Below are 19,596 nucleotides of genomic sequence, written 5' to 3'. Positions count from 1 at the left end.
ATGATTTTATATGGCAACGTTTATGAACACTTGATAGATTTTATATCAATAAGAACATGGGTAGGCAAACTAAGGCCCGGGGGCCGGATGCAGCCCAATCGCCTTCTCAATCCGGCCCGCGGACGGTCCAGGAATCAGCATGTTTTTACATGAGCAGAATGTGTCATTTTATCTAAAATGCATCTCTGGGTTATTTGTGTGGCCTGTTTTTATATGAGAATAATGTGTGCTTTTATTTAAAATGCATCTCTGGGTTATATGTGGGGGAAAGGAATTCGTTCATATCCCCCCCAAAAAAAAATATAGTCCGGCCCCCCACAGTGGACTGGCCCTTGCTGAAAAAGTTTGCTGACCCCTGAATAAGAACCTTGTATCCCACCATGGAATATATGTTATCTGAATCTGTTTAACTTGTTTTTAGAATGATATAAACTGCTTTGCTTGTTTTTAATTGAATGATCATATTGTTAAACCACCCTGTGACCTTATGATGAAGGAAGAAAACTTATAAATATGAGTTATTAATCTATCAGTCTTGAACTTCTTTGACGCTATCTGCCACCTCTCCCAGCATTTACCTAAGACTCTCCTGTCCGCTGAACTTTATTAAACCATTCAGCGATAACAGCTGGTTTAAAAAAAAAAGCCCCCCTTCTGTCATTTCTTTGCTTAAGAGAGAAAGAACATTATTTCATTTTTTTATATACATTTATATCCCACCATTTTCTCTTGTGGATCTCCTGACTGACTTGGGCTCCTACCAGATGTCTTTTTAAATTATGCATTCATGAGGCTTAATGCTCATGATGGTATCAAGGTTTTGCAAAGTTTGCAAAAGTTTTGGGGTGGACGGTCCGGCTTCGTTTCCAATCAGTGCATCATAGCTTCCTCCTGAAATATTGTCCATTTTTATGCCACAGATGTTCTGCTTTGCTTTATTATTATTGTTGTTGTTATTCTGCTGCAACACAAATGTACCCCTCCAGGTGGCAATAATGTGGTAACTTTGGGGAAGCGTCCCAGAATAACAAATATGGCAGAATGATATGTAGACGGTCCAATATTAATCCACCACAAATGCACTGCTACTACGTTAAGGGCATGTTGCTGCAAAAACACACACACACCAGTTTGGAGGGCGTTCATTTTATCCTAGCAGCTGTCTTACGAGATAGAGTTAGCTATGAAGCTCACTGGGTGAACTGGAACCCGTTTCTCATCCAGAGTTGGGATTCAAACCCTGGTCTGGCCCTACTCTAATCACACCACAGCTCTCTGGGGGACAGAGCATGACGTAAACTGATTGCGAGGGTCACACAAAGAGAAGAGGTGTGGAAGAGGCGCACTGAAGCCTGGAGAGGAAAAATCAACGCAGAAAGGAAGCTGTTGGGCAAAGGTGGGCGTAGGTGATTGGCAGTGCCAACAGAACAGGGGAGGTAGAGAGGAGGCAGGTGGCTAGAGAGGGCTCAAGGAAGCTTATCTCTCCTTGTGGGAGGGAACAGGCCTGATCTTGTAGAATGGCATCTTTGTCTAAGAAGCTGGGGTGGGGGGCTGGAGAGAGAGAAAGGAGCTATTTTTGGCCTCCTCCTCTTGCTTCTTGGGATTTGTAGCCTGGAGCAGGTCTGAGCCAGAGGGAATGACGTGCTGGGTGTTAGCAAATTGCCTGCATTGCTAATGCAGCATGCGTGCCTGACCTGGACTCCCAACATCCGAGGAGCAGGTGGACGCTCTGGAACAAGGGGCCTGAACCTGATGCTGCACTTTAGCGTGACTTGTTTATTAAGCCTCCAAGGAGGTCACTGTTCTGCAGGCAGGTCTGGTTATATTTCTGCCTGCCCAGGCTAGCCAGCAAGGCGACATGAGAACAGCTGTATTCAGACAGACTAATGATTTCTCTGACAGTGGTTCGATCTGGCTCAAAAGCATTCCAGAACACGGCCTGGGCCGCTACCGCTAATAGACTCTGAGGCAGGTTTATTGCATCACATCTGAATGTGGCTTCCTAAAAAATTCCTGAGAAGCCCAGCTGTCCTTTAAAAACAAAGAACAGGTTTCTAGCCCTCAGGATGCAGAGATAAGTAGTTGACAGTTAAAGACAGCAGCTGCTAGCTGGGGAAAGTATATCAACACAATGAATGTGATCACATTGCAAGCCTGTCATAGGGCCCTTCCACACTTTTCAGTGGTTAGAACCTATGGGCCTATCTGCACTTTGGCTAGTTCTATGATTTCAAGTCATGGGTCCAAGAGGTGTGGTTTTTATGTCCATGGGCCCATAGTTTCAAACCAAGGAATATTGGGAACTGTAGTTTTGGGAAGGGGATAGGTTTACTCAGTGCTTTTTTTTCTTAAAAAATGTTTAGGGGTACTCTCATTTTCCTACTCATATTTAAATACTGCCCCTCAATGAGGCCAAACTTAGACTCACAAAATGTTTAGGGGTATGCGTACCCCTTCGTACCCCATAAAAAAAGCACTGGGTTTACTAACAAAGAACTTGTAGCACTCATCCACTCTTACAGTTCCACGGTTCCCTGGGAAGAGAGATTTATTGTTACATGACTCAGGGAATTGTAGCTCACTGAAGGCAATAGGGGTCTCCTAATACTGTAGGTTCCAAACCCTTAATGTTATGTACTGAAGTTCTCACCCTGGGCCAGCAGGGGATACTGTAGATAGTTTTCACTCAGGTCCACATATGCAAATAAGGAATTGAAAGTGACGTTCAGTGATTGAATAGTTACAGAAAGTTGTTACTGTTGCATTGTGGTGGAGCTCTATATAAACAGGCTGGCTGAACCCTTCAGTTCAGTTCTGTTCTGGCCTATGAATAAAGAAGAGCTGTTTGAAGAATCGCTGTGTCGTCTGATATGTTCACTCACAACACTTAACAAACTACATTTCCCAGGATTCTTTCGGGGGAAGCCATGACTGTTTACAGTGGTACCTCGAGTTACAAACGCCTCAGGCTTATAACTTCAGGTTATAAACTCCGCTAACCTGGAAAAGTTACTTCGAGTTGAGAACTTTGCCCCAGGATGAGAACGGTGCAGTGGCAGCAAGAGGCCGCATTAGTGAAGCACACCTCTCGTTAAGAACCGTTTCAGGTTAAGAATGGAACGAATTAAATTCATAACTAGAGGTACCACTGTAAAGTGGTATACTGCTTGAAATGTATACTACAGATACAGTCTTAAGGTAGATAATACTGGCTAGATGGACATACAGCCTGGCAAGGCATCTTCCTATATTCCACACTAGAGACGGGTCATGTCACTGGCATGATTAATTACGTAAATGACATAAGTTACGCTGTCATTACATTATCCCAATCCATCCATTTCAATGGAAAGGAAATACAGTGCAAAAAGACAGGGGGAGAGAAGAGAATGTAATTATTTATGGACAAGTAACTTGCAGTTTACACACATTTAACTTGTCTACATTCAGATTTATGCGCTTGGCAAAAAAATTAAAAAGAGAGCAGAAAACGGACAAGCGTCTCGGATAAAAGAGTTTGGCAATCCCACCCAGCATTAAACTATATGCGATTTTGGTTTTTCACACTATCCACAAAGCATAGCCCCTGTGTATGTCGAGTCACCTGCATATGTTTTGTGGAGTGAAAGAAACAGCACATTCGGCTCATATTCACTGGATAGATTTCTGTTTCAGACATGGGCAAATAAGCGAGCATTTCCTCTGCTTCAATTTCTGTTCCCATCAGAATTCTCTGACATCCCTATGGGTGGGAAAGCCATGTCTTCGGGTGCAGCCTGGATCAAACCTGTCTGTCTCCCATGCTACTGTTCTCCCCAAAAACTCTCATTTGAAGCAGCCACTATATCTTAACCCATGATAAGGCCACCAGCTCTGCAGATGATTAAAAAAACAAACCTCCCTTTTTCTTTGTGTTAGGATAGCTTTGGGCAGGAATTTGGACACTACAGCCACCACCAAGAACCAAGACTCCTGCGGTTTAGCTGTTGGCACCTAGGCTCAGCCGTGCGTCGCTTGCTTTGCTGATGCTGACGAGAGGAGACCCGAGGCACTTTACCAGAACTAATGGGCTTTGGAGTGGTGCGATCTTTCCTGACACCTGCTCTCACCTCCCTCCCACAGCAACACAGGTACAGCATGCAAATAATGCTTCTGCGTCCTGACTGTCCCCTCCTCCCCTGAAAACCGGCTCCTCTCAGTTGCCTGCACTCAGAAAAACAAGCGCACACGATGATGCATCACAGAATGCCACGTATGACACTCAGGGCAAATTAATGCAACCACACAGCAGCATGTGTGCCAAAATCGAGGTGATAATAGGTCTGAGCATAATTTGCTTTGATCTGCCAGAATATACGGCTGAAAGATTTCCACAGGCCAAAGATCTGGGCTTCCTAAGAAGAGTTCTGCAACTGGCAACTTCTTCCTCCTATAGCAAACCACCAAATTCCAGACTTTCTATCCCTGGAATTGGCACTGGGGTGATTTTAACAATAGTTGTGTGCTTTGAAAGGTGGTGTGAATGGGATGTCAAGTTCTTGCTCGTCTGCAGTGGCGGCTGGTGCCTACTGGTAGGGCGGAAGCCCACAGTAAGCAGAGTCAGAGCAAATGACAAGTGCAGACAACTCACTCCAGCTTTGTCGCCACCCTCCTTCTTTCCGAGTTCTTCAAGGGCAGCACTGAGATCAAGCTGACAGCCAATGCCACCCCCTGGGACTGTTGCAAGAAAGGAGGCAGGCAGCTAGGCAGCCAGGCAGGGGCTGGTTGGAGGCAGACTGAGCCTGGTGGGCCTGTGCGCCATTCGCCCTAATGGACCAGCCTCTGCAGCTGGTTAGGGAGACTGCTGCAGTCCCTCCAAGTGTCCCTATTTTCCAAGGACAATCCTGGATTTACAGAAGCCATCCTGCTTTCTGATTTGATCCCAGAATGCCCCGCTTTTCCTTAGGACATCCCTATGTTGGAGGGTATGGCGTTATGTGACCCCAAGTCAAGGAGATAAGTACAGTGGACGCTCGGGTGCAGGATGCACGTTCGCAACCTGCAGCGTTCACAACCCGCAGCGGCCCATCTGCACATGCGCGGGTTGCGATTTGGCGCTTCTGTGTATGCGTGACTGCCGAAATCCGGAAGTAACCCGTTCTGGTACTTCCGGGTTTCGGCGGGTGCGTAACCCGAAAAAACGTAACCTGAACCGGCTGTAACCCGAGGCATGACTGTAACTATACAACCTTCAAAAGACAACCGAAGGCAGCCTTGTATAGGGAAGTTTTTTTTAATGCTTAATGTTTTATAATGTTTTTGTATATGATGGAAGCCGCCCAGAGTCGCAGGGGCAACCAAGTCAGATGGGTGAGGTATAAATAATAAAAATGTTTTATTGTTATTGTTATTAATAGGATGTCCCTATTTTCATCAGAGAAACGTTGGAGGGTATGCTGCTGCTGCTCAGAAGTTGTTGCATATATTTATCTCCCCACAATCCTTCTGGCTGCTTCCATTCAGTGCTGCCTGCCTACCATTTTGTCCTCCAGCATCTCTGTTGCTGAATGTGCTTGGTAGACTGCATAGGAGCACAGGGAGTTGCCTTATACCAAATCAGACAATTGACCTGTCTAGCGCAGCATTGTCTACACATTGACTAGCAATTGCTCTCCTGAGTTTCAGGTGTGGGACATTGCCAGTCAGCCCCATGTAAAAGTGTTGGGGTCTGGACCTGGGGCCTTCTGCACGCAAAGCCGATGAAAGCGCTCTGCCCACCCACCTCTTAAGAGGGGAAAGCTGATTGTAATTCAGCAGAAGATAAATGATGACATAGCGCTAGGAGCTGCCAATCTGGAAGCACCCCGTGAGCTTTCATGCTTTTGAAGACGCACCTGTTTGCACAGGCATTCGCTTGATCTCTTGACCCGACTCTCCTGTTTTAATTGCCGTGTTGTTTTAATGGGGTCTTTTTTATTGCACATTTTAATTAATTGCTTGTTTTTATATTTTAATTTTCATGTCTATGACTGGTATTCAAGTGTGTTTTACTCAGAGTAGGCTTGTTGAAATTACCGGTAATGCACCTAACTTAGTCATGTTCATTCATTTCAGTGGGTGTACACTGAGAAAAACGTGGTTGAATACTACCCGATGGGATTGCGACCAACTCTACTTATAGAGTAGATCCATTGCAGTCAATGGGCACTACTAACTTAGTGTCATTCATTTCAATGGGTCTACTCTGAGTAGAATCTAGTTGGCTACAACCCCATGGGTATTTTTTTTTAATGTACAGTACTTCCAAAATGCTTAGAAGTCCTATTTTGGCACTGAGTGACATATGAGTTAACAAATAATACTTATAACCTTGGAAAAGAGGTATAATTATTCGATACTGAAAAGAAAGCATTACAGAAGGGCAGGGCCAGAGAAGCCAAGGCCTCTACCACCTAAAGAGTCATAGAATAGAATAGAATCATAGAATCATAGAGTTGGAAGAGACCACAAGGGCCATCGAGTCCAACTCCCTGCCAAGCAGGAAACACCACCAGAGCACTCCTGACATATGGATGTCAAGCCTCTGCTTAAAGACCAAAGAAGGAGACTCCACCACACTCCTTGGCAGCAAATTCCACTGTCGAACAGCTCTTACTGTCAGAGTCCACTAAGGTCTATTGTGGTTTCCCAGAGGCTACTTCCAGACCTGGCCCAAGTTTTGTTAATAGTGTTTTATATATTATTATTGTTTTATTGAGGATTTAAAAATATATATTTCACTTCATTTATGCTGCATTTGTGATGTTCTATTATGTTCTATTAGATTATTGTTATTTATTGTTTGTAAGCCCCTTTGATATTCATTGGAACAAAAAGCAGCATAGAAATACAATAAATCAAATGTGGCTTGGAGAAGTTATGTGCCTGAAATCCTGGAGAGTCCTTCCCAGACAGTGTGGACAATAGTGAGCCAGATAAACCAATGGGTCTGCCTTTCTATAAGGCAGTTTTCTGTACTATGTGTTTCTCTGCATGGTCTTTGCTTCTTCCTTTGGGAGTGAGGTCCTCCTGATTCCAACTTGTCTCTGCTGAACCCTTGACCCCGTTACCGGGTGTGTTCATCCCATGTACATGCCAGGAATGCTGTGGTGGGGCTATGCTGTATTAATTCCAAGCAAAAGCCCGGTGAGAAAGAGGGAGAGGGAGAAAGGCTATGCAGATCGGCATTGATTTTGATCAGCAGCTAAAAATAGCCAGGGATTTCGAAGCTGACATCATCGGCTGGTAGAGGCCAAATACCTCTGATCGCCCACTGATGCAAAACCAGTATTGTCGAAAAGTCTAGGAAAGAGGGGCATCACAGCTTGAACACATGTATGTTTACTTGAAAGTAAGCCCTGCTTGTCCTTTGGGATTTGAACTGGGTTTTAGCCTTTGTCATGTAGCAGTAGCGCACACAGACATTCTTCCTGTGGTGCCAGCTATTGTTAGTTTGGTCTGCTGGTTGGTGCATGTGTGCCTTAAGATCATAGAATCGTAGAGTTGGCAGGGACCCAGAGGATAATCTAGTCCAACCTTCAATGCAGGAACATCAGCTAAAACATCCAGGACGATGGCCATCCACCCTCTGCTTAAAAACCTCCAAGGAAGAAAAGTCCACAACCTCCCAAGGGAGACCGTCCCACTATTGAACAGCTCCTACTGTCAGAAAGTTCTTCCTGGTGTTTAGTTGGAATCTCCTTTCTTGTAACATGAAGCCATTGGTTCGAGTCCTACCCTCTAGAGTAGGGGAAAACAAGCTTGCTCCATCTTCCATGTGACAGCCAATAATAATAATAATAATAATAATAATAATAATAATTTATTATTTGTACCCTGCCACTCTGGGCGGCTTCCAACAAAATATTAAAATACAATAGTCCGTCAAACATTAAAAGTTTCCCTAAACAGGGCTGCCTTCAGATGTCTTCTAAAAGTCTGGTAGTTGTTTTTCTCTTTGACATCTGTAGGAGGGCGTTCCACAGGTCGGGTGCCACTACTGAGAAGGCCCTCTGCCTGGTTCCCTGTAGCTTTGCTTCTCGCAGTGAGGGAACAGCCAGAAGGCCCTCAGCACTGGACCTCAGTGTCTGGGCAGAGCGATGGGGTGGAGATGCTCCTTCAGGTATACTGGGCCGAGGCCGTTTAGATATTTGAAGATGGCTACTATCATACCTCCTCTCAATCTCCTCTTTTCCAGGCTAAACATAACCAGCTCCTTCAAGCACTCCTCATAAGGCTTGCTTTCCAAAGCCTTTCGCATCTTGGTTGCTCTCCTCTGAACACGTTCCAGCTTGTCAACATCCTTCTGAAGTTGTGGTGCCCAGAATTGGACACAGTAAGGCAGAATAGAGTGGGACTGTTACTTCCCTTGATCGGGACACTATACTTCTGTTGATGCAGCCTAGAACAGCATTAGCTTTTTTGCTGCTGCATTGCACTTTTGACTCATGTTAATCTTGTGGTCTATACTAAGAGCTCTGGATCCTTTTCACATGTACTACTGGCAAGCCCCATCTTATATCTTATATCTTCCTGTCTTAGGTGCAGAACCTTACATTTGAAATTCATTTTGTTAGTGTGGGCCCAGTGCTCCAATCTGTTAAGGTCATTTTGAACCCCGATTCTGCCTTCTGTGGCATTGGCTACCCCTGCCAGTTTGCTGTCATCTGCAAATTTGATGAGCATCCCCTCAATTCCTTCATCTAAGTACACTTCCTTCTGGCACCTCCTGCAGTCAAGCTGGTGTCAATCATAGGCAGTCAAAGCTCCCTGCGTTTTTCAGTACCATCTTGACGCCTGCCTCTTTTGTGCACCTTCCATCAAAGCAAATTGGGAAAACTTCATCTGTAAGCTCCTCCTAACCCTGCTTGCGCCAACGTAAGTCCCTGTAATTCAAAGGGAATTATTGCCAAGCAAATGTGCTTAGGGCTGCATCTTTGATTATACTTGAGCTGGATTGAATCTTGAGTGGTCTATTGGTAGCAATTTAAGCTTTTGTGAGTCGGCCTCCTCACAGGGCTGATTTTTTTTTTACTTTTCTTTTTGCATTTATATTCCCAAGGAGCTCAAGGTGGTGTGGTCTTCCCCTGCTCATTTAATGCTCACAGCAACCCTTTGTGGTAGGTCAGTGACTGGCCCAAGGTCACCCAGCAAACTTCATGGAGAAGTGGAGATCTGCACCCTGTTTTCCAACACTAACTACTATCTTAGTCTGGCACTCTAAAGGGGCAGAGTGGGAGGAAGGGGTGACAAAATTTATAGTGGAGGAGAATAAATCCTCAGCAACATTAAGGTCTTCTAATTGTTGTTGTTGAGATCCATTTCCCCCCTGTGTATGTAATTGGCACATTACCATGTTCTGTCCCCACCTCCACCCCTCAGTCATGGATATTCATTGTGGTTCTCTGTTCACCATCCACTTCAGCTGGCAGAGCTTGACGGAATATATCCAAGCAATGGGGAGTTAACAGTTTTTCGGTTTTGGCCCCACCAAAGAATCCCAACATGTACACGATACTATGCAACGTCAACCAAAGTTCCACCCAGGGCCAGCCCACCTATGAGGCAAGTTGAGCTGACTGCCTCATGCAGCAGGATCCACGGGGGTAGGCACAGCAGATCTGGATGGACTCCAAGGAATTCATTGCCTGTGGCTGCTGCCTTTGCAGCTGTGGTAGGCTCCTTGGAGACAGGATCTGCCACCTCCTTGGCAGCCATACCACTAATGCTGCCTCTACACAGGCCTCTTGGTGAATAGGAGGTGCTACTGGTCTCCTCCCACCCTTCTTGTGGATGTAGATCTTTATTCTCCCCTTGTTCCTGATGTAGATCTTCACTCATCCCTTCTTCCCTGACTGGGGGTGGGGGACGATGACTCCATTTTGTGGTTTGCCTCAGGTGCCAAAATGTCTCAGGCCAGCCCTAATTCCACCACCACCCCAAGTCTGAGCTTGCTGACAAACATCCAAACGAATATCCTCCAAATGTGACCCCCCCTCATTACAGTATACCCCATTTATGGGTGTCATTCTGTTTAGGAATTATAATTAGGGATATGTGAACATTTTGGATTAACAAACAGATTTTTAATGCAAAAAATATTTTTAAATTTATCTACGAAAGGTGAGATTAAATTTTTGCTAAATTATGCTGCAAATTTCAATAGTGAAATGTAAGCATTTTATCAAATTTCTTCATGCCGGGAATTAGGTGTCCTTTAACAAGTACCTATGACAGCTGAGGAAGGATCAGAATTACTGTACAAGAAAAGAAAATTTTAAAAATATATTTTAAAAGCAACATTTTTTTGGGGGGGGGAACATGAGTAAGAAGACAGCACCATAAAATGAATATAGTTTAGTTTAAAAGGTAAGCAGGAATAATAATAATATAAAAAAGATTTAAAAGTATGGGAATTATTTTATTTTTAAAAAAGATCTCTTCCAGGACAATACATTCCATTTACGCTTTCCCTTGTTTTCTGTCTACTAAGCATGCTCAGACCTCAGTTCAGTTTTGTTTTGTTTGGCATAGTTAATCTCACCCCAAAAGATTGTTTTATACCTCTGCAAGCCTGCTACCTCTCCTCTCACATGTGGGTGGTGCCATTTTGGCTACATTAGCAATGGCACACATAGTCTGAACATTGGAAACGGAGGAGATGATAGGGTTACAATTGCATAGCTATTACTAGGCATATTTTACTCAGTATCTCAGAGGGCCACTAGATGAGTCTTAAAAATCAGATTACCTCAGAAGCTACCATCTCCCCAAACCAGATTACCTCAGAAACTGGGTTTTACTCAGTGTCTCAGGGGGCCATTCGATGAGACCCAAGACCAAATGACCTCAGAAACCACCAGCTCCCAAACCCAGTGCCAACCGAGCCATAAATATTGACCCTGGAGGGCCTACTCCCTGTCATGCTTTATTCACTGTCTCAGGAGGCTGCTAGATTAAATTCAAAATCAGATTACCTCAGAAACCATCAGCTCCCAAAACCAGATTACCTCAGAAGCTGGGTTTTACTCAGTGTCTCAGGAGCCACTGGATGAGATATAGATTAGGACCAGATTACAGACACCTCCCAGACCCAGAGCCAACCAAGCCATAAAGACAGGCAATGGAGGGCCTGTTCCCTGTCCCAACCACACATGAAACCAAACAAAGGACAGGGGCTTCTCTGTGGTGGCACCAAGACTCCGGAACTTCCTCCTAATGGTGATCCACCAGGCTCCCTCTCTGCCTGTCTTAATCTGGGCTTTTAGTAAAGACTAAAAAAGAAAAGAAAAAAGAAGACAGTTGGCATTTAATGTATGCCTTAATTTTAAATCTGCTATCTGCTAGAGCTCTTGGTACTGTTCTTCTTGGTACTGGTCTTCTTGGTACTGTTTTTTAAACCGCTGCTGTTCTGACTGTTTTGTTGTTTATAATGGGTTAACCAGTGTTTTGATGTTGTGTTTTTTCCTATTTTGATGGTAGTTTTATTATTTATTTGTTTTATTTGTAGAAGGCGCTGGGAAGGCACCGCCCTTTAACTCCTAAGCTCCACCCCTTGGCAGTTTGAGCTTCAGGAGAACCGACATTCCCAAGCTGAGGGTAAGGAGCTGAAGAGTTTGGGCAACAACGAAACTCCGCTGAACCGCTAGAACGCCTGTGTCCTTTACAATGTCGTGGGAGAAACTGCTTTAGAGTGACGGGAGCATTCAAGTAAGATAGGGGGGTCCAATTACAGCAGCGGGGAAGAGACCGTAGCCCAGGGGTGGACAACCCTTTTGGCCCAGTGGGCCAGATCTTTATGCCTCCATCCTGTGGGCCAACTTTGGCAGGTGGGCAGGACCTGTCAAGCATCTGCTATCATAATGACATCAGGTGACTGACAGATGGGTGGTGCCACCTACCTGCCAAAGATGGCATGCAGGTGTGAGGGGAGGGGAGGGGAGACAGGAAGCTGGATTATCTCCCTGTACATGAGCTGATGTGTGGGACGTTCATTCCTGCTTTCTTCAGGAAGCAGCTGCATAAGCATTCGAGTCACATGGTGTCAGGTATGGGGCAGGGGTGTGTGGTGTTGGAGAAATTGCCTTCCTGTAGAGTGGGCCATGGTGGGCCAAATTTGACCCATGGGCTGGAGGTTCCCCCTCCCTGCTGTGGCTCTCCAGATGTTATTGGGCTCCAACTCCTGTCAGCCCCAAACTGCAGGGCCAAGGGTCACGTTTGAGGGTTTTAGGCTTCCCATCTCTGAGTTTAGAGTGAAATGCAAGGGTTAGTCAGAGGAGGAAAGAACTGGCAATTAACGAACAAACCGCCAGCAAAATATTCCAGTCCTTCCATCCCGCCTCCTTTCTCCGCCACTTCTCCCCAGTCACTGGCCGTGACAATGCTCAGCCCTCACTGGGCTGGCTTGGTTTTTCTTCCCCTCCCCTTTTTCATTCTGGTGTCTTGTGGGGATGCCTGCTGCTCCTTCTTCTGTCCCTGGGGACACTTTAAAATAGTTTCTCAGTGTAAACCAGGAAATGGCCTATCTCTAGACAATGAAACGGTATGCCTCTGTTCTCGCTTCCCAGTTTGGAGGTCCCACCACAGGTTCTTCCCACCACCACCCAAAACAAAGCTTTTTTCACACCTCAGCATTCTCTGAGCAACAATGAAAGTACCTCCTGTGTGGATGCTCCTTTGTTAAATAAAAGGCTCCACACTCAGGAGACCAAGCTTGCTCTGAATATATATATACAGTTCAGGCAGGTCCAGTTTCAACCAGCCCCATCTGCTAGCTTTCTTACATGCCAGCAGTGGCACCGCCTGTCACCTTTCTCTGCCTTAGTCTCAATGTTGCCCTTGTACAGCTCAGGCAGGGAGAAGGATGGGCTCTGCCTGCTCTGGCTCCATCTGCTGTGGGTCACCTGCCTTCCGCCCCACCAGTCCTCCTGGGCAGCAGACACCACGGAATATATGGGGCAAAGTGCTATATATATACAAAGTGCAAGAAAACGTGCGTGTATGTATACATATGCACAACCCTTTTCTTTTGTTCTGCTAACGGCTGCCTCTGGTCCAAGGAGGTTTGCAGTTTGGGGAAACGCAGCAAAACACGCTTCGTCCGAGGCGACAGGAGGGTGGGCGTGCACACCGCCGTCAGAGGGACCCTCCTACCCCCACAATGCCAGCGTGGAGCGCTCCCTGCCCCAGAGCCAAGGCGAGAGAGCTGTATATGGGCTTGAGGCACACGACTCCCAGTTCCCACCATTAGAGGGCACTGGTGACACATAAACAGTAACTAGTTCGTTAATCACAGGGGTGTTTTTATTTATTTATTTTATTTATTAAAAAAAAAATACTGTATATCCTGAGCCCATCAAACATTCCCTGCAAAGTATGGTTTGTATACCTGTACTATGAATGGGCATATTGTGCATGGATAAAAATACTATACAGAATGTCCAAACTTTCCTCAAGTCAGGCACCACGGTAAGGGAGGGGGAATGAAGTTGCAGCTGATCTTTCTTTCTTTCTTTTTTTTGCGGGTTGGGGAGCGGTTTGAGTCGTGCCGGGTGCAATGGAAACGGGGATTTTTGGTTTCAATTTTTCTAAATCTACCTCGAATCATGCCTGGATCCAGGGGCAGCGCTGGCGTCACGCCCCGCCAATGTTCCATTCCACCCACACGCACAGGCCCCTGTTGAGGATCCCGCAGCCGCTTTGCAATTCGCGGCTCGTAACCTCTCCCCCCCCCCCCCCGCTACTCGCCAGCCCTCCCCTCTCCCGCATCATCGCGGCTGCATGCAAGCTGGAAACGGCGGGGGCCGCGAGAACCCGCAACGTGGGAGAAGGGATCCGAAGCAAAGCCGCCACGCTTTGCGCAGCCCACCAGCGTCCATCCCGCCCCTTTAAAGTCGTCGTCGTCGTCTGCTGCTGCTGCTGCTACCAGCTTCCCTCCCTCACCCTCCCCTTTCTAGCGGAAAGAACTACACCCCCCAGGATGCTTTGCGGGACTCTCCCTGGGGTTCCGGATGCTGCTCCTGCCGCTGACAAGCGAAGGTAAGCAGAGAGCTTCGGAGGCAGCCAAGGCAGCGACAGCAGCTCTTAAGGAGCTCGAGCCGAGGGGAGCCTCAGCCAGCTTTTTCCCCTTCCCTCCCCCTTTCTGCGAGCAAAAGCAAAGCAGCAAAGCGGCAGGAGAGGAGGCGAGAGAAAAGGAGGAGGCGGCGAGCAGGGAGGGAAATCGCCACCAGCACCAGCTGAGCAGCAGCAGCAAAGAGAGAGAGAGAGAGAGAGGGAGAAACAGTCAAGGGTCTGGTTTGTCTTCGTTTCCTTCGCCCCCCCTCCCACCCAGCAGCAGTAAAGAGAGAAGGGGGTGGAGAGAGTAGGGAGGGAAAAAAGAGAAAAAGACACAGGGAGCTCGAGAGAGCGAGAGCGCAAATTCTCCCAGCCTTGCATATTTTCCTTCCTACCCCTCCTCCTGGCTTTTTCTTTTGTGTGGCGTGTTTGAAAGGAAGGGAAGGAGGCAAAAGAGACGGAGGAAGAAAGAACGAAAGAAAGGAGGAGAGCGAGCGAGAGTGGGGAGGGGGGAAAGGAGGAGGCGTCGTAGAGTCATGTCCAGCAGAGTTGCGTGAGGATAATGTGATCGGCCAAAGAGGCGATGAATATGCTGTCGCTGAAGGTTGGCAGTGGCGCCGAAGGGTCGGGCAGTCTCCCCGGCAGCGCGGAGCCCTCTCCTCTGGAGGAAAAAAGTCTCTCCCGAAAGGCAGCCGCCGCCGCCGCCGAAGGGATCGGATCCCCACAGCAGCAGCAGGCTGGTGAGTTAACTCGGGCGATGCGCCCTCTTCTCTCTCCCCCGCGCTCTCTCTCGTCCAGCCCTTGCCCACCACCACAGAGCCCTTGCTCCAGAAGGAATAGATCTCCAACCCTCCCTCTTATTTTAAAATTTATGTGTTTGTTTCTGGCGACCCCCACCCCCAAATCCGCTGCCCGCCCCCTGCTCTTCCAGCGCAGGATGCTTGATGGCTACAGAATTTCCTTTCCCACCCTAGTTCTGATTTTTCTATATATATAAAAAACAAACCCCATGGCTTTGGCTGGGGAGGGGGGGGAGAGGAACACCCCCAGTCCACCCACGGCTCCACGGCGTGCATGTGGGCGCAGCAAAGTATCAATGGGGTTGGAAAGAGGGATGGGGGGGGAGGCGGCGGCGGCGGCGGAGGGAAGCAAGAAATGAATGATTTCATTTTTTTATATATATAAAAAAGCCAACTAGTGTGTAGTCCGTATGAAGCAGCCTTTTGTCTCAACCAGTGTGAGCAAAACCTTGGCAGTTGGAGCAAGACACTTGAAGCGCAAAAAAAGGTTGTTTCTTTTTATTTCCTGCCTTCGCTCCCTCCCTCTTTCTCCTTTCCTAAGCGATTCCTCTTCAGTTGTTCTCTTTCTCTCCCCCCCCCCATGCAATGTGCTGATCATCAGCCGCCACTTTCTTTTCTCCCCCCCCCCCCCCCGCCGCTCTTTAAATTGCTCCCGAAATCGCTTTAGGTGTAAACATTAATCTGGCTTCGCACATGCAGATGGGGGTGGGGGTTGCGCGACGCAAAAAAGCAAAGGAGGGTTTGCATTTGAGAAGGCTCGGAGTAAGCGGATCTGTTTACTGGCGCGCGCGGGGGGGGGGGCACTGGAAGAGACTAGAGGGAGGCGGTGGGTGAGGAGGGGAGGAGGAGGAGGAGATGCTTTGAGAAAGGAAGGAGTTGTGCGGGGGGGGGAGTGGAAGCTCTCGAAGGCAAACAATCCCTTATTATTTCAGCATGTGGGGACTGGCGGGGAGGCGCAACTGGGGACGGAAGCGCCCTGCGGAACCTCCCTGGGAAAGAGAGGGTGAAGTTGCGTCCTCTCTCCTCTGTAGAGTTTGTTTTCTCTCTCTCGTGCGCTCCCCCCGCCCCGCGGCACCCCTCTCCAAGATCACCGTGGCTGTACTTTGCGAAGGGACCCATCGATCGCAAGAAGGGAGGGGGGCGGAAGAGGTGAAGGGTCACGGTGGTGGAGGAGGAAGATCCTGCAAAACAGGTCCTCCTCAGCAGCGTGGGGTTTGTTGGCAAGCTGTGGGAATGGGTGGGGGTGCGGGCGAGAACCGGACCTGTAGCTCAGTTGCCTCGGACACGCAAATAAATTGGTGGTGCGAGAATGCAATTCTTTCAGTAGGCAGAATAAAGCACTTGGGGATAACCTTTTTCTTTCCTTCATACAAGCGCGCGGGGGGTGGGGGGTGGAGTGGAGTGGGGTGTTGAGTGACAGCTGCCAGGCAGGGTTCTGTCCACTAGAAGGCAGGTGGTTTCTAGCTTAAATCAAATGAAGGAAGGCACTGAAGTTCCTGACTGATTCCCTTTAAAGCTCTAATGTGCCACCTGAGTGTGTGTGAGAGGGAGAAGCGGTGCAACCCCGAGCATATTTTTATTTTCACTCAGAAGTTAGTTCTCTCACCTTCAGCGGGTCTTACTTGCAGGTAAGCATGCATAGAATTGCAGCCTGAGTCTATAATTTTATGCAGAGCCTTCTTAATTACTTTGCTTCCTGCCAAAATGGGGCAAGGCATCTGAAGCGTGGTGTGGTGTCTGTTTATTGATCACCTCGTTTATCCTGCCCTTCCTTGGAAGAGCTCTAGGCTGCTTACACTGGTGTGTGTGTTGTTGCACAGATGAATTTCCTGTTGCAGAGGGGGGGGGGAGCCCCAAGGCTTTCCAATCTCTCTCTTAAAGAATGCCATTTACTTTTCTTAAATTTGGTATTTTGAGCACTAAAGTTCTATGCATGTGGACTCAGGAGAACTTACTCTCAAGTAAATGTACATAGGACTGTAGCCTTTACAACCATCTTCTTGGTGCTTGCGTCTAACCCTATGGGGAAATCTTAGTCTGATGTGTGGGGCTTGTAAACATCCTGGGAGAGAACTGAGGCCGCCTTCTTTTTGAGGGGTGGATTCTCCTCCTCCTGCCTTTAGATATTCTACTTTGTCTCGCAGAGCAAGCTAAATCAAAACGCTTGGGCCCATGCAGGAATAAATTATCTGCAACAATTTGGCTGATGAGGTGCACTGGGCGATAGTTGAATTAAGCCTTTGAGGTTTTAGTTGTCAAGGTCTGTTGACATAGCTTTGCATGGAGAAAGTTTCACTAACAAGGGAGAGCTGTGTCTGAACACTTCTCACTTGCCTAAGACTTGACATGTCTGTTCTCTCACCCCCAGCTGGACTGAGTTCAGTGGTATGTGACGAGAGAGTGCCGGTCATGGTGGAAGCAGGAGGGTCCTGAAGCTGGATTCTCAGGTTCTTTACAAGGGTGTAAAGCAAATCCACAGCCACTCTGTTTGGAGGTTGATGTACATGTGGAGTGCTTTTAATGAGCTCCTAGGTGTCTCCTTACTGTTTATGCCAAGAAACATCCCACTGGGGAGGGGCCCTCACTCTGCTGGTAGAGCACATGCCTTGCATGCAGAAGGTCCTCGGCAGCTCCTGTTACAAGAATCTTGCATCTCTGGGTGGCAAAAGACCTCTGTGCGAGACCAACGCTCACTGTGGTGTAAGATGTTGCTAGGATAGATAGGCCAGTGGTCTGGATCTGTAGGAAGCAGCTTCCTATGCTCACTGCAACATAGGAAGCTGCCTTCTACTGTGTCAGGATGCTGGTCTACCTAGCTCAGTATCGTCTGCCCTGACTGGCAGCTGCTCTCCAGGGTTTAAGGCAGATGTCGCTCCTGGCCCTACCTAGAGGTACGGGGGACTGAACTTTCTGCATGCAAAGTGGATGCCGTGCCGCTCAGCTATGATCCACTGGGCTGCATGGGATGGTGTGCCACAAATTCAAGCTTTACTCAGTTGCACCTCTGTGTGTGTGTTTCTGCTTGTGACTGTCTTTAGGCCAGTTTTGCCCTAAGAAAGAGTCAAAACCTGCTCTTGCCGTATATTTTTTTTCAGTTAAGTGACACTGCCTTTCTCTCTCTCTCTCTCTCTCTCTCTCTCTCTCTTTCTCTTTAACAGTGGTGTACCTGAGGACGCGACTATGGACGTCCTAGGGCTGCGTGCCAGAGATATAGATTGCAACTGGAAGCCTGAAAAGGCTTGCTGAAGGGGGACTAGTTTGTGCCTTGGGCAGAGGCAAGGGCATAATGGAACATTTTGGAACTGGAGCCGGGCAGAGACAAGGAGGTGGAAGTATGTGGAAAGTTATGGGTGGCCTAGAGGGGGCTGGCTGGCTGGCTGGAGTCCTTGCCCTAGCTGCCTCAGAGAGAGGCTTCAGGGACCTGGGGGTGGTCTATTTCTGCTGAGATCCTGAAGAAAGATCTGGGAGAATGGTAAGCATCTATAAATAGAGTGTGTCAGCCGAGTGGAAACGGAGCCTCTAAAGCGCTAGAGAGAGGGAGACAGAGAAAGAGACCAGTGTCTTGATAAACAGGTTTGTGTTGCGGGGAGGACTGTGTTTGTAACGAGATCCGGGACTGAGGAATGGGGGCCTGGGAATAGGGGTGATGGTGGGGAAGCTACTTCCTGTTTGGTTGGGGTGTGTACGTCAAGGCCTTGTCCGAAGGCATAATTCTAGCTGTGTGGAATAATGTCCAGGTCATATTGCCCTGCGTGCATGCTCTGGCAAGAATGTGAGGGGGATGAAGAGTGCTGAGTGGTTTGGGAATCTCAGTCTAAAAACACCTCTGGCCTGTCTTCCAGCTTGTGATGAATGAGTCCTCTGGGCAACAGGCCTTCCTATGGAACTTTTAGCTGAAGTGCTGAAGCAGCCTTCCTGGTCAACCTGGTTCCCTCCAGATGTTTATTTGGGACTAAAACTCCCATCAACCCTAGCCAGCGTGATCAGTGGATCATGGGAGTTGTAGTCCCAACAAACCACCTGGAAGCCACCAGGTTGGGGGCGGTTGTTTAATATTAGAACGGGTCTCCGTTTTGTAGGAGCCTTCTGTGTGGTCACCTGTTGGTTGGTCGGTGCCATGAACTTCACAGGATACCATGGCGCTCTCAGCCAGGATAGAACTATCTTACCTGTTAAAACAAATCCCAAGGAGTTGTTGAGCAGAGATGTTTCAAGCTGCTTCAGGGCCAATTCATCAATTCAAATAGCAAGGGGAACTAACAGTATGGGAACCTCTTGTTGTCATTGGAAATAAGGATAAATGGGTTGTTGTTTTTTTTTAAAAAAAGTTGCATTGATGTGGTGGAAAAATGAGAGCAGGGCCAGAGCAACTTGAGACAGTGCTCACTAAAATCAGAGGCAGAATTTGCAGGAAAGTTCCCTATAATTTTGGCAAGCTTGTGCAGGAGACCTACCTTGTAGATCATGCCAACCATGGAGCTAGGCCTGTTTGTCTGTCACCCGTAATAGTGCTCCAAACCCACTGCTTGAAACTTCTGTCCCACCTTGTTTTATGGTAGGAATTCATTTGGGTGATACGTGAGGAAGAGGAGTATGTTTACTTTCTAGACTGAGAGTGTCCCTATCATGGAGATTAGGGATTCTGGTGGTGGTTAACAAGTAAGATTATTCTAAAGCAACCTTCCCCAAACCTGGTTTCCTATAGGTGTTGCTGGACCACAACTCC

At 47.6% G+C, this 19,596-nt stretch overlaps 1 protein-coding gene across 1 annotated transcript in view; it reads left to right on the top strand.

Moving 5' to 3' along the window:
* Window positions 1-13,354: 13,354 nt before the first annotated feature.
* Window positions 13,355-19,596, top strand: part of AHDC1 (AT-hook DNA binding motif containing 1) — a 201,097-nt gene continuing 194,855 nt past the window's right edge. The window contains 1 exon segment of the mRNA XM_079985886.1: window positions 13,355-14,810. Coding sequence (XP_079842012.1) covers window positions 14,654-14,810 — 157 coding nt within the window. The 5' untranslated portion in view covers window positions 13,355-14,653.

The sequence above is a fragment of the Podarcis cretensis genome (genome assembly GCF_951804945.1).
Source record: "Podarcis cretensis genome assembly, chromosome: 8".
Lineage (NCBI taxonomy): Eukaryota > Metazoa > Chordata > Lepidosauria > Squamata > Lacertidae > Podarcis > Podarcis cretensis.
The sequence above is the reverse complement of the archived record's forward strand: the minus strand, read 5'-3'. Positions and strand labels throughout refer to the sequence as shown.